The sequence below is a fragment of the Gymnogyps californianus genome, chromosome 7 (assembly GCF_018139145.2).
Source record: "Gymnogyps californianus isolate 813 chromosome 7, ASM1813914v2, whole genome shotgun sequence".
NCBI lineage: Eukaryota > Metazoa > Chordata > Aves > Accipitriformes > Cathartidae > Gymnogyps > Gymnogyps californianus.
In genome coordinates this window covers 38,652,026-38,667,222 of record NC_059477.1, presented here as the reverse complement: position 1 = coordinate 38,667,222, position 15,197 = coordinate 38,652,026, and the positions used below count along the sequence as shown (strand labels likewise).

The 15,197-nt window shown below is 38.1% G+C and overlaps 1 protein-coding gene across 1 annotated transcript in view; it reads left to right on the top strand.

Moving 5' to 3' along the window:
• Positions 1–15,197, top strand: part of LRP1B (LDL receptor related protein 1B) — a 749,866-nt gene that overhangs the window by 376,230 nt on the left and 358,439 nt on the right. Inside the window, exon 6 of the mRNA XM_050899978.1 lies at positions 6,259–6,516. Within this exon, the coding sequence (XP_050755935.1) occupies positions 6,259–6,516 (258 nt within the window). The remainder of the gene's footprint in view (positions 1–6,258; positions 6,517–15,197) is intronic.

Genomic DNA, 15,197 nt, shown 5'->3' with positions numbered 1-15,197 from the left:
TCATCTTTTCTGTTATTTTCAGAAGGGAATCACTAGTCATTAATCAGAGAAGTCACTGCAGGACAGTACAAATCAAGATCATGGTGCTGCAAAGAAATGAGTGTTGCTCATTACATTGTTTTTTTGTGTAAACACCACTTTTCCTTGAATTAATCCTGGATTAAATTATGAATATGATGAATATTTGGGCCAAATACTTCATAGGGCACAGAGGTCAAAAAGACACCTGGCACAGTAATGAAGGTGCTTTTATCACAGAGCTCTGCAAGAGCTGCAATGGCTTGTAATAGCTTAGTTGCTTCACTGGGCCCGACTTACAGTGTGGAAAATAGTGAAGTTTCCAGGTACCGGCAGGTCGCTTTCCTACACCCTTACCGTTACATTCATAGCTTCACTGATCATACAAGCTGGTTTTCACTAGTTTCTGCCTTGCAGGATAAGGTTCGAGCAGGGACAAAACCAAAGTGTGGCCCTGTATAAATAGGCTGGTGAAAAGTACCGAAAATGTGTAATGGATCACAAGTCAAAAATGAGTCCATGTCATCTCATTGCGTAGGGGGAGAGGTACTACCCTGGTATGTATAAGTAGGATTATTACTTCCAAGACATATGAAGTAATCCTACTACTTACTCAATGCTGGGAAGTCTTCAGCTGGGATATGACAGCCAGTGAGGGGCATCACGCAAGGCAGCTGTGGATCAGTAGAACAGAATCCAGGAACAGAAGGTGTCTAAGGAAAAAAAAGAAAGAACACTTAGAAAAATTATCAACTTCTTTTTCCTTAAAAAGACTAAAGAAAATAAGGATGGAAAGAGCAAGCTATCCACTTTGTCTACATTTGACAAAAGTAGTTGTCAAATAGATAAAGAAAATGAGCTAAGGAATATTCTGCTCTGTGTGTAAAAGCTATGAAAGATAAGAAGCAGCAGTAGAGGGTTAGGTTAGGTTAGGCATTATGTAAAACCTTCAATGTTAATAACAGCAGATCTGCTAAGAATATGAATTGCCGTCCACATTGAGATCCTAGATAGGGCACAATACGCAACACCAAGCTATCAGCCCTTTCCCACATCCTAGTTGTCTCTGTAAATTGAGTGGGAGGTTTCTGAATGGAGAGTGGAGTGGAGTTACGAGTGGAGAAGTGGGGGACATGGTGGAGGCCCCAGTTACCGAAGGTGCCGAGCCGGTGACACGTGTTTGTGAGCACGGGTCTGGAGGAGCCCTGCCCCGTGCGGGGGACGCGTGCAGTGGCCACGGGAGATGACCTGCAGCTCTTGCACAGCCTCGGAGCCCGTCTCCGCACAACCATCTTTCCGCATGTCGTATGGTACAATTAGCGAAGAAGTTCACAGAAGCTTCTTTTTTCCTGCCCTTCAGGCAGCCAAATGCTTGGCTGTGAAGGTGGTAAGGTTTATCCCTCATTAAATTCTGCATTTTCTTCCTCAGCTCATTTAAATAACTTTGGAGCCGGAAACTTTTAGCTGCACAGTACCTTTGGGAAGGATATTAAAATAGGTATCAAAACAGCTGGAGGCACACCATGGTTTTTTCCACACTTTTTAACCACACTTTCTTTTATGAATAAAGAAGCAGTTAATGACTTCTTCTGAGGGGAAAATGAAACAAAATACAGCTTTGCTGAACAGAGTTTTAGAACTTCTTTGTTTACCAAGTTTGTATGCCTATATTGCAAAGCCTGCATTTGATGGAAAGAATATTTAAGGAAACAAAATGACAGAATTGGAAATCTTTAGCTGAGGAAAAAAAATTCATCTTTCTTCCAAAAGTTCCCGGTATGTTTTATATCTGCATAGCCTGTCTAGAGAGAAATGCCATGCGATAAGCAACATTTGTCATGTAGATAAAGCAAGATGAACTAAGAATGATTAAAGCAAAAAGCTTCTTCTGATATTTAGAAAACACTCATCACTCTTAAATTGATTTCACAACACAGTTTTCTTTTAAAATCTTACATAACTAAGTTTTGGGGCTTTAGTAATAAAGCAGCCCATTTGTGGGGTATATTGTGGATAAACCGAAAATTAATTTCAAAATAAAATTGGACTGCATTTTATTCAACACTGCTAAATATTTTTCAGACTTTTATACAATAGATGTATTGCTAAGAGCAAAGTACTTATAATTTACAATTCATACCTCAGGAGAAGGGTTTTTAAGCTGCTTGTAAACACTAAACTCTGGTTTTTATCCTTTTCCTATCATTGTAGTAGGGAAAAAAAAAAATTGCTGGCATTTCTGAAGCTTTTCTTCCAGAGGAGAAGTAGAACTGTTGGTGGAGCAAAATACCTTAGTTTCTGATTTGTTGTGACATCGCTTATTGATCTGTATTTTAGACAAGATCAGGGAGGGGGGAAATGCAAGTCTTTCATCTTTTCCACTACTCTATCTTAAACATAATTCAAAGGAAGATGCTTTCGTTTTAGTCAAGAGGGATGAATCATAAAACTTTCCTGGATTAGAGAGCTATTCACTTCTTATCTTTCCTATAAAATGAAAAAAAAAAAAAAAAACCTTCATGAAAAAATAACACACATGAAGTCCAGTTATTTGAAAAGCTGCTGTCAGCTCACTGTAACTCATCCTAGATCTGTCCGCTAAACTTCTAAGCTTTGTAGATTCTGTTCTTGAGAAAGAGACAAGCAGTTTTTGTGAGGGAGAAGACATGATTTTTTTTTAATCTTTTTTGGTTTTCATCTGCATTATACAATACAGTAAGATGCTTTAAATATTTTTTGTGGTTTTTGTAGGAACTTTTAATATTTTTGTATAGTTCTTTCATTAAAATAATTTTACTCTTTTTTTTTAATAAGTAATTATGAAATCAGCCTTTATCTGAGCAACACTGAAATAAGCAGGTTACCTACCCTACTGTGAAAAAACATGATTAACTGATTCAATCCATTGAATTATTTCATGTATAGGCTGCTTGAAAAATATAATTTCAAGCTCAGTAATCTAGTTTCTGGATAAGTTCTGCCAGAACACAGATGCATTTTTAATGTTTAATAGTGCCTGCTGAGCAGAACCTCTTAGCAGTGCCACGAGTCCTTCCAATTCCTTTGTCTGCAGCCAGGTTTGATTACAACTGTTGCTCAGGAGGTTTGACACTAATTCTTTTTCAGAATTCCCTTATGTCTTAGACATTAATACTAAAATACAACCTTTCTCCGGAGTTTAGTGAGGTATTAAATCCTCGTTACACTTTTCAATAGGTCAGTTCAAAACAGTGCAAGAAAGGATATGGTTCTCTATTGCAACCTTGGACAATGGAACAACCATGCTGGCTTTGTAACTGCAAACAGCTCCTGTGTAGCTGCCTACTCCTGAAGGCTTTATAGATTGCAGAGAGTGGAAATATCTTACTTAACACAAAGTATAAGAGCAAAAATAATAATAATAAAGGATTTTTCACACTGCTGCTGGTTGGGAAAGGAGTGATTGGATCCAGAATTGGGCAGTGGTATTATTTTGTGGGAAGGGAGAAGCTGAGCACAGAGCTGTTAGATGTAAAAAAAATCCCAAAACTTAGCAGTGTGCAGATGGAAACACACCTTTTGTACCAGTCTGGAAAGTCTCTGGGGTGAGTGGGTGATAGAGACAGAAGTTCTTAGGTCTGGCTCTCTTCTTCTGATGGGTAGCAGAAGTTGATAAGAAAAAGGGGAAAGAGAGATTTACATACACCAGGCACCTGCTGACTGCAAATGGACCTGCCTGGCAGATTTCAAATAAAATTGCTTAATGAGAACCCCACTGCCTTCTCTTTTGGAAAAAGCAAGACTAGGGAGCTTCACTCGTGGCTTACACCACAAGGGGTTGTTTCACAAACTAGTTCAGTCCCTTCAGTTGTTAGATATCTTCTGAAATTTAAAAAAATTCCTATGCATGGATATGACAGATGTATAGGTGGAAGTGAATGTGAGGCCAATGAGGACAGTCAGTAAGTTCAGAAAGTAATGCTACAGAAGTGTCGTTTTGCAGATGTCAGTGTGGGGTTTACTGGGGAGGGAAAAAGTATGTTACAAGGTAGAATATACATTATGGAATAAGAAGCAATAGGCAAAGAGTAAATGAAATCCACTTTAGAAAGAATACGTGCTAATCTCTTATAGAAAAGAAGTTTTTTACATGACAAAAATATCGGCAAACGAGATGTTTAAATAAAAGCAGATAGTACCAAAGAACAGAATTTAACGCCTACTTCTGTGGATTTGAGTGAGACCGCTGAGTACCATATTCACTGAAGCATTTTTTTCTCTTTAATCAGACTTGCTGATGAAGTATTATTTGTCAAATCCTTTTATTTATGCAATTTTTTTCTCCATTTAGACAGCTGGAATTGCTTAGTAAAATTTTGAAAACTTTATTAGGTAGAATGTTGATTGAAAGTATTAGATGTCAATACAGCATTTAAACATTGATTTATTGCTTTGAATACAAGCAGATTACATTGGGGTGAGAGCTCTTGACTCGGCAACACAAATATTTTTCACGTATGCTTGCAACTGCAGTGTGAGTTTCTATGGTTTAGGGTATTTTTTTTTAAATACAACATCCAAAAGTTTGCCCACTTGACAACATTATTTAATTTAACAAATGAACGGGACGAATAGACATGTTGTAGTGGTGTTGACCATGTTGCAAAGGACAACTTTCCATTAAGTGATTCACATGAACATACCTCATTGCAAAATTAGACATCACTGTTATTCCAGCTAAACCTGAAGCAATTTTTAGGGTCACCATATCTTCGTCTCTCAGGGAATCTTCTCATAAGGTCCTGCATCAGCTCAGTCTTGGTTGGAGCAGGACTCTGAACGCTGAACAACATCTAATAGGAAGGGGATTTTTCAGGACGCAGTTTCTCTATCCTCTGTCTTGAACACATACATCTGTCTGATGGTTTTTTCCAGCCAATTCACATAATACTTTATGTCAACAGCAGTTCTTCATTATAAATTGAAGCAAAGCAATGTTACCCTACTGTTTCTAATGAAGGAGTTCTCCCCAGAAAAAGAAGGGAAACTGCTGGCATATGGTTTTGATATAGATGTATGTCCCCCTGACAGTTCTGGATTAACTGGGACCTTATTCCAGTTCAAAGTACTAGCCTAGATCTAGAACAAGATGTCACTCAATTTCGGCAGTGGCACCGTGTATAACAGACTCCTCATCATATGGAGACTAATATTCATTTGCAGCTGACTAAGTCAGATGCATAATTTCAAACCAGCCCTGGATGTTCGAGACAGTAACGCAATTAAAGATACACCTAAAGCAAGAACAGCTGCTTTTGTGCCAAATAGCACTCATCATAATGCTAAAAATATTTTGTCTCAATGAGAATTGTTTGTTCCTCTATCTGGATAACGTAACTTTTTAAAGTTTTAACTTGAACTGGAACATTTTGTATTTTAAGATACAGATTCTTCACTATTGGGGTATTATTATTTCTTTCATTATTCACACATTGCTCAAGTATTTTTATAAGTTACTAGCAGGATTTCTAGGCAAAGTGATTCAGGTGAATGTGACACCACTTTAAGTTGCATGTAATATCTTAATATGAGTTGCTTCTTCATATTTTTTGTTTGGTTGGGTTTTTTATTGTGATGTTAATGGTAACTGAATGGAAACTACGCATTCTCTGTTTCCTTTTTGCTGTCAGGAAACTCCATGGCATGATGCTTTCTCCTTTATAATGCATGGTATTAGGTCCATCATCTGTATGACGTAGCCAGGTTTCACTGCATTGGGTTTTTTGTTAGGTTGGTTTTAATTTTTTTCAGCAGCACCCTCTCCTCAGTTTTTGTCTTGTTTTACAGACTCTAATATGAAAAGTACTTTACCATTTCATGTGTACTCATAAGTTCTGCAGGTTTTCCTGGCCTTCATTCTTTTAGAAATGCCAGGAATCTGGATAGAAATAATTTGCATAAGTTGTATTTCATTTTATGACTTAGGCATGAAAAATGTTGCAATAATGATACTTGGAATTAAACAGAAGCTGTGGGGCTAGGGTAATTAATTTTCTTTAATGATGTGAACCATTAGAACAGCAGGATAAAATAGACTAGTAATTTGGAATATATGATAGTTATGAAAATAAAAACAAAACCAATTTATTATATCTCTTGAATCATGCAGGTAAAAATACTAAAAACTACATTAAAACTGAAAGGATAAATATGGTATACACAGTCTGTTAACCCTTTAAATTCTCTTCACTTTGTTTTTAGAGCCTGCTGATAGACCTCCTCTTCTTCTGATTGCAAGCTCTGAAACAATTGAGGTATTATACCTTAATGGAAGCAAAATGTCTGCCCGAACTCCTGTAAAAGGATCTGCAATTTTGACGCTAGACTATAGCTACAAAGAGGACACAATTTGTTGGATTGAATCAAGAGATCTTTCAAGTCAGCTGAAGTGTACCAAAATAACAAAAGCTGGGAAGTTAACAGATGAGTGGATAATAAACATTGCTCAGTATCTTCACAGTAAGTATTCAACAGTGTTTTAGCAAAACAGTAGTGTCTCTCTTGGCGAACTGTTGCAGGAGCCTTCAGAAGTATTTTGGGGCTTGCTGTTGAAAATAGTCTTAAGGCATTAAATATTGCAACTCATACTGAAGCACTTTTATGTTTTTCACTCCTATATATATTTTTTTTTCAGTATGAGTTGCAATGTTTATGCAAAGTTTTTAAAAATGTGCATTTTTATAGACTGAATGTAATGTGTGGAAGCTACAAAAATGGCAGCACAACAGAAGAAGAAATGTAAAATGATTCATTTTCTCTGGCAAAGTAGTGCTACATAAAGCTTGAAAATTATTCTTTGCTACTGGGACAATATTAACAATGATTTAAAGAGACATATGCTTATCACGTTTGCTGTCAACTACCATAGGTACGTTAGTTCTTGAAAATAACAAAATATTTCCTGACTTACTGGAAAAAAATTGCTGCCCTTTTTTGCAATTAAGAAAAAAATTCAAAAAAAGACCTAAACTCATCATACTGAATTAGTCTTTGGCATTACAGCATTATTTCTCAATCAGCTTTTTCAATTTGTGGAAAGCTGTTATCTTCTGAAGGAGGTGTTCATCCACTTACACATTCTCATGTGAAGAGACTGCAAAATGGCATGCAGTCAAAAAAATGCAATTTTCTTCATCTTTCACAGAAGAGCTGTCCACAGATCAGCTTATAAACCACAGCACTGAGGAGTGCAGTGGTGGTGTTAATAACAGGCTTTTAAAAACTCAAGACTGGAACCTAAGATTGGACCTAAGATTTTGAAAAATCCTTTTAAGGAGAGATGGGCATCAAAGAATAGCTCTGAATGGATCTCAAACGCTCTGCCCATCCAGTTCATGAATATTCAAATCACAAATTTGGTTATAACTCTTAGAGGTGCACATCAAAGTGATAAATTCTTCATAGAGATTGTGCTTTAGACTATCAAGATAGCTGTTGTAAGATGTGGTCATGTCTGCAGAGTAAGGGTTTTGTTTTAATCTATTTTCCTAATTAAATATTTACTAGAATAGAAAATTAAATTTAAAAAAAAGAGAACAAAAAGAAGGTTTGGGTTTTGTTTTTTTTGTTCACCACACATTGTGACTATTCTACTTTTAGAGGAGTCTCTTATCCTAGATGTAAAGTATAATTGGTTTTTTTTTTTCCTTCTTTGTATTTTATTCAGGGTTTTTTTTAACGTTGTATTTTAGAGGGCTTTTCATACTTTAGATATCGAAGAGCCCTAAAATTCTTGGTGGTAGTATTTGATTGTGCTTTTTTAATTCACTCTGTTATTGATATTTTATTTACTTTTCCTTTTAGTAAGAACAATCAAATTAACTACAGTCCTTAGCAAAATTTGTTTTGTATTGAACTGTATGTGCGTCTGTTCTGTCACTTATCTTCATCATCAGAGTGGACCTTAGCACTGTGTTTTGTAGTTCTCCACCAGTTCTCTCCTGCGTTTCTCTCCCTCTGTTCTCTGCATGCGAAGAGAATTGCTAATCTCTGTGGTGTTCGGATCTGCATTAGCGCATCTGTTTGCAAAATTAAGGCTGTATGATGGGTTTGAAATTAATACAGTGCCTGGAATTAATGAGCTAATCATTTTTCATAGTGCTGGTACACATCAGCCTGTGGTCTCTAATATTTTTCTGAACCTTCACTGTAATCATTCAGTCTTGTTTAAATGAAGAATAGAAATTCCCATGGACATGAATCGACTGCAGAGACTTGTTCCAACTTCTTGTTTAATTTTGATTTGAGAAATAGTGCTTGGAGACTTAGAGAAACGTTGCTTGGAGTCAGGTTTGGAGCTCTGACTGACAAAATCTAGCAGATTTAGCTGTGGTGGTGTTTTTCCCAGGCACATACATCCACAGATGCTCCTCTTGGATTGCTGCAGCAGAGCAGCATCAATCCCCATGGTCTGGGCATGCCTTCTCAGAGGGACAAGTAGTGTGAAAGCTGCTCTTGTCCCACTTCTGCTCACAGCTCTGCAGTGAATGGTCTCAACAGACTGGTTCACTGGGGCATCTGGGGCATGAGACAGCACAGACAACATGCTGCTCCTTATGGGAATAATAACAAACAAAGGTTCAATCAGAACTCATCTGTTGCAGGTTTGTTGCTTGTTTTTTTCCCCCGGTACTCAGTGCAGAAGTTATCCACCTGATTGATATCTTCTCTTCCAGACATGTATCTGGAGTTATGCCTGCAAGGACATGGCAGGAGTCTCATGTTACTGTATCTATTATATATGCTTGCACACATGTATAGGTCATTTTGTGGCTACTGCAAAACTGAGTTTTAATTTTAAATTCTTCTTTTTCTTCCCTCCATCTTCTGTTACCCATCAGGTGACTTCTGCTGTTTCTCTTCATCATATAGCACTACATCTGATGGGGCAAGTTAATTCTTTTTACCTCTTTGTCAGGAATTTCAGCCTGAGCATTTTCAAGTGTAATTGCGTTCTCTGGCAGTTCAAGCCAAATAAATGATCATGCCCATGGAGTTATTCACATAGAAATGGAAGGTCTGTTCTTCATAGGAAACTTCTTTTTTTCTGTTTGTGTGTAACAAGAAAGAGGATATTCCTAAAAGTATTAGAGAAAAAAAGAAAGAAAAGAAAAAGTGTTCTTAGGAGTGTTTGTGGAATTTTGATTTTTTTTTTTTTAATCCCAGTCTTCTAATCTGTTCTTTTTGTTAGTGGAAGAAAACATCTTATCTGTGTATGACACAAAAAGTGGTAGAAAAGTCAGTTATACAAAGTGATTAGGACTGCTTGAAGTGGACTTATTCAAAGTGTTTTAGTGAAGGCAAGTAAGTCTTGTAGTTAGGAACAAAGAATGCAGATCATATTTTAAGACGAAAGACCACATTTAGGAAAGCAGGGATTATGAAAATGACTTTGTTTTCATGATAGGTCATATAGTACCAGCTCCAGGTAGTGAGCATAAGCTTTGGATTCACAGAAGAAAAGAAATTACAGTTCTTTAGTATTTAGCATTCTCCCTCAAAAGACAGTCCAATATGACTGCATTTTGGTGTGTATGTGTCCCAGATGGATACAACCAGATTCCTTTGAAGAGCAGTGTTAACTTGGTCTGCATCTGTGCCTTATTCTGCAGAAGGGTACAGAAGGCGGAGAGGCTGATCCCGCACTCGGGTGTTGCTTGCTGCAGGAGAATGGGGTGGAAGTCCAGTGATGGCATTCCTTGTGCTTAGTTATTAAGCTAGTTTCAGGCTTGTAAGAGTTATTGTATCATGGAGAGGTTTTGTTTGCTAGGTTTATCCTTTTAAATAAGGATAGGTTTCTGTAGGCATGGTAATATCAGCATAGGCATTCTTGTCTGAGCCAAGGCCAGGCATTGGCATGTTGTTTCATCTTTGTCTTTTTAAGACCTAGAAGTTTTTGGAAGAGAAGCTAGAAAATTTCCTCTTGGAAAGATTTATGCAGACAGTGTCAGAGCCAAATAGGCTTTCAGGGACGATTCTGCTGTAAGAGAGGCTTGTGCAACCACTGCCCATAATAACGGGCATGCTCCTTGACACTTTACACTAGCTCACAGTCCGCTTCCAGTTAGTACAGCAAGACTTTCAGGAACGATGATTTATGTAAAGTGCTACCTCTAGGACCAAACTAGCAAAAATTCTTTTGAATGGCACGAATGTGGAAAATCTCTCACAATTTTCTGCCCTTCCAAAGCCATGATGTGCAATCGTATACTAATGCTTTTGTGTGTTGGAGTGGGGGGGCAGCAAGAGCAGCATCTTCTGGGTGACAGAATCTCCTTCTTCCTCATTTTAACAGGCATTTTGCTGCTTCATCATTAAGTACCAAGCACTTTACATGCTCTCTAAACAAGCACCAGGCAGCACAGCCTGGGTTCTAGCCACTATTCTTCTGCAGAATATAACAAAATCTCTTCTGGGATGATGCTTCAAAGCATGATATTTTCTGCTTGGCTGGTATTTGATTCAGGTTTTCTTGGCATTCAGTTATCACAGTACAGCAGTACAAATCCTGCAATGCTTGTGTTTAGCTTTGCCACCTTGTGGTGTTTTATACCCCCAGACAGTCGATCCTATCTCGCCTTGGAAGGCACACAGGCTTTTCTGCTGGCGGATGTGCTTGTACAGCACCGATCTGGATGAAAAGAAACCTCTTGCTTCTTCCATACTAATTCAGTTTTAATCTAGCTGCCTTCCCCAGCCTGCCCTACCACAGCCCAGGGGAAGAGTTGCTCCAGGACTGGAAACAGGTGATGGTCATGGAGGGTCGGTAGTCTCCGGTGGGGAGGAGTACTTGCCTCTGCTTGTGGAACCCAGCACCTTCTCCTTGCCCTCAGAAGCACAAGCCAAAGCGGACTTTTTGGCTCTCCCACTTTTTGGATGTGGTTGCTGTGAAGACCATCAGACAGGGAGCCCAGAGGATTTGACCAGGATCCAACAGTGTCTGTTTGGTTACATTCCTGTTTTCTTCCCTCGTTTTGGTCCCCCTAATTGCCCCCCCACCCCCTGACCTAAAACAGTTCCTAGTAGTGATTAGCCACAACTACTAGTGCTGTGTTCAGAATAGCTGCAGTCGTTTTGGCTTGGCATTGATGAGGCTCAATCATTGAAGGAAACACTAAGCACTAGAGATGATTATTGTCAGCAACCTTACTGTGAAGTTCCTGTGAATATTCATGAGAAATCAAAGCAAAGTTTGGCTTACTCAGGAGGAGAACAACTGTGAAGATCTGGGGGGGAGGTGTTTATTCCTACATAAAGTCTGCCCCGAGCTTGTCTCCAGACAGGCGTTATAAGCTGTCATATAGTTGTAAAATGTGATTTTTTATTTTTCTTTTTCTTCTGTGATAGATGGCCCGTGCTTACAGACCTCCCAGAAGGTGAACAGAAATGAGAAGGCTTCATGTCAAAGGTCATTTACACCTCAAATGGCACTTTAGTAGTGTTCAGAGTATCTCATACAGTAATGGGAGCCAGAAAAGGATGTGAGAAGAGTATCCTAAAGAAATATCACAGCATACTTGTCCTGTATATGGTGTCCACTTGGCACTGCTAGAGCCCTGGCTGATCTTAGATTGCTGTTCTTGCATTTCTGGGAAGACTGGACAAATGCTGTTTCTGGGATAGTGACCTTTCTTACTTTGCCCAAAGGTGTTTTGTTTTGTTTTTTTATGGTGTCAATATCTCATTCTGAAGTGCTCTACACAGATCCATCATTAAATATACAAAACTAGGATACTTTTCTCATTAATTTCTTTTTTATTCAGCTTGAATTTCTCATCTCCTTTTACTGCCCAGTCACTCAGTCTCCTGAGGTCCTGCAGTTCTTCAGATCTGACTCTCCTCTTTACTATTCTGGAAACCTTATTTTTATTATTGGACTTTATCACCTTGTTATTCATGTCATCTTCCAGGTGACTTACAAACGTTCTCTCATACAGGTTCCAGCACAGACCACTGCTGTGGAACTTGGTGATGCTTAACAGGGAACTAGGTTTGGCCCCCATCTTAGGTAGTTACATGGGTCCATCACTGTCATATGTGTAAGACTGCATCTTTCCTGAGTCTTCCCTCATGATTTCCTGAATGGCTCTTGGGATTTTCATATGTTTCTATATTTACATTTTGTTTTAATTTCCATGTGCTTTTAGATATTCCCCTTCAGAGCAGCCAAAAAAGTCCAAATCTGTACTTGGGTGTCCTTCATACTCCATGGCCTGATATGGGAAATGCTTTGTTTGCATCATCTTTGCATCTTTCCATACATTCATTCCTCATTCTGGTGTGCCTGGACTTACAGAACTTTTGATTCAGTATTTGATACAGCCTTGATGAGGTATTTTCTTGGTGCAGTATGGGCTTTTATTTAATGCAGGAAACAATGCTATCTGATAATTGTCCTTTTGTGTACAGTTTTTCTGCCCCCTGTAATGACAAGACTCCTTTGGAGACTTAGGCCTGTACAGAAACTTCCTTTTATCAGTATGCTTCTATCTTTAGCTCCTGGCTAGTCTTTTTTGATTATTAGTTATACATAGTCTTTTTGATCATTGTCAGGTTTACTAGAAGCATAAGGGTAGTTCATATCTTTTCATTCAACCTTTCTGTTCCAACAAGCACGATCAGTTGGATCTCATCCTTTGACCATGGTGGGTATTGCAAATCCATTATCTTTTTTTATGACTGGTATTCATATATTCGGGTGTATGTCTCCATGCTTGATGGTGTTTGCACAAAAGTTAGGATATAATCTGTATATCAGAGATCCTAAGAGGGTCTTGCATGTATTAGGAACTTCTAAATGTTAGCTGTGAAGGATCTGTCTGCTTTTGGTGCATCTTTTGGATACAGTCCATTCAATTTGACTTGCGGATTGTGCTACCGGCTTGAATAGTGTCCCTGTAACATTGCATTATGTCATTTTGAGGCACAAGCTTCCATGGCGGATGCTCTGAATTGGTGGCATTTCCCTCCAAAGTTAGGTTACCTGCACTTAGTCCTTTTTCACACAAGATCTATTTATTAACTGCTTGTTAATTGCCAAGAGTGGAATTTTTCAGTCATTCAAAGATATAATACTACTATTTCTTCAAGCTTTGTTACTTATCCAGCTTCCACAATTGATTTTTCATTGACATCAGTCAAAACCCTGCTTCTGTTCTTAGCAAAGCTGGTGTGCTGTCTATTTTCTTTTTATATACTTTTCAGTAGTCATGCCCTGGACAGTTAATTCTCAGACTGAGTAGAGAAAATGTCTCATCTCAATGGCATTTCTCAGTGCAAATTTTTGATCCCAGTCCCCCCCCCCCAACTCCTAGGCTCTGCCTGGGACAGCCTCCTGAATGCTGTCTCTGCAAAGCCTATGTCTCTTCATGTCCTTATTCTCAGTGCTGCATTGTCAGATTCCCTTTTCCCCGATTTGTCAGCTTCCTAGCTGACCATTTTTGGACTTCCATCTTAATTAGCTTCATTATTGTCCTAACAGTGGGACATGACTGTATCTTTTGTGCCTTCCTTACATCTCAACCCCTTCTTGATAGAAGAGCTCCTGCACCAGGGAGGAAATCCAAGAGCAAGCAAGCCATCTCCCACAGTAGCAGAAGGATTTTGTAAATAAAAAATGGACACTTTGTCATAGTATCAGTAACCAAGTAAATTTATCTTTATCAGGCATAATGCTGAGGGACTCTTCCTCTCTGTCAAATTGAATTATTATACTGCTTGTAAAACACTAACATTTGTATTTTGTTAACAAGGTTTTGAAGATAGAATAAAATAATTGTGGGGGCTATAAAGATCTAATGTATAGATAACTAGGTTACCGCAAACATAAAATGCACAATTTTGTAGTGAATATTTTACAAATGTATTTATATCCCCAGATACAAGAATAATGAAATATCAGTAAAAAACCCCAACAAAACCCGCAAGTATTTTTTTTTCTGAAATGTGGAATTAAATAATGCATGCTTTATGGGATTAGATACACATCTTCCCATAAGCCTTTGATATCCATATGCACCATGTTGGCTTCGTTTTGGTTTTTACTTGGTAGCCACTGGCACTATTCTTTGTAGAATGGTTTTCACAAAAACTGAACTTGTTCTGCTTCTGTAAATCCACTGTGGACTTCGGTAATGGGGAAATGTCCAGGAAGACACAGACATTTGCATAGCAGAGCCTTCTCAGAGATCAGGAAAGATGCTCCCTCATTCCTCTGATTCCAGCACTGGTTGAGTAGGTCTTTTTGCTGTCTGCTGAAACCAGAAAGTCCTTTTTTTCGTAACATGCTGCAAGTGAAACAAGAACAGAATGGTGTTGCCTTTTACAGCCAAAACTTCCACCTCTTTCTGATCCCGTGCAGGATCTAAGCAACTGTCTAGCTACAGCAATTGTTAAAAGTCCTCTATTGTTTATGCTATAGCTTTCAGGCTCTTGAGATGTCCTCAGTATTCAAAGAAGCTTGTCTTCTGCCTTTCTTCTAAGGAGGATGTATATAGGAGGTATATAGGAGACATATAGTTGTAACCTGCCCATTTCAGTAAAGTTGGTTATGAACTTGAGGCTTCAGATGCACACTCTTAGAAACTGTCTTCAATGGCAATACAATATCTGATTAATATTTTAGTGTTACATACCATCAACTAATTATATATGCATGAACTTTTTTCATATTCTACTGGTACTTTATTATTTTATTTATATATTTCACATTTTTTCTGATATTTTCTTCTTAAGTGGTGATATTTCTTTGTAAATTCATGTCACATACAATGCTAATCAAGTTTGCTTCAATTAGACTAATTGACAACAAATTTGCCACATACTTCTACTAAAGTCAACTGAAGAAGTCAAGAAACCTTTCTTTCTACATAATGCACTTCAGATCATGTAATTAAAATCAGTTCTTCGGCCTCCTAAAGACTTTTCTCTGAGACACAGATCATAGAACACAAGTTGCACCAACATTGCAAAAAAAATTTAAAAAGAAAAGTCTGTGGCTTCTTCGAAAGTACTTTTGTCTTTATAGGAAAGAAGGGGACATAAGAAAAACTGTAAACCCAAAATACTGTTTGTTTATATCCAATGTCATAACCGGTACCATATTTTGATATCAAAAATGAAGCACTTGAGCAATTACAGAG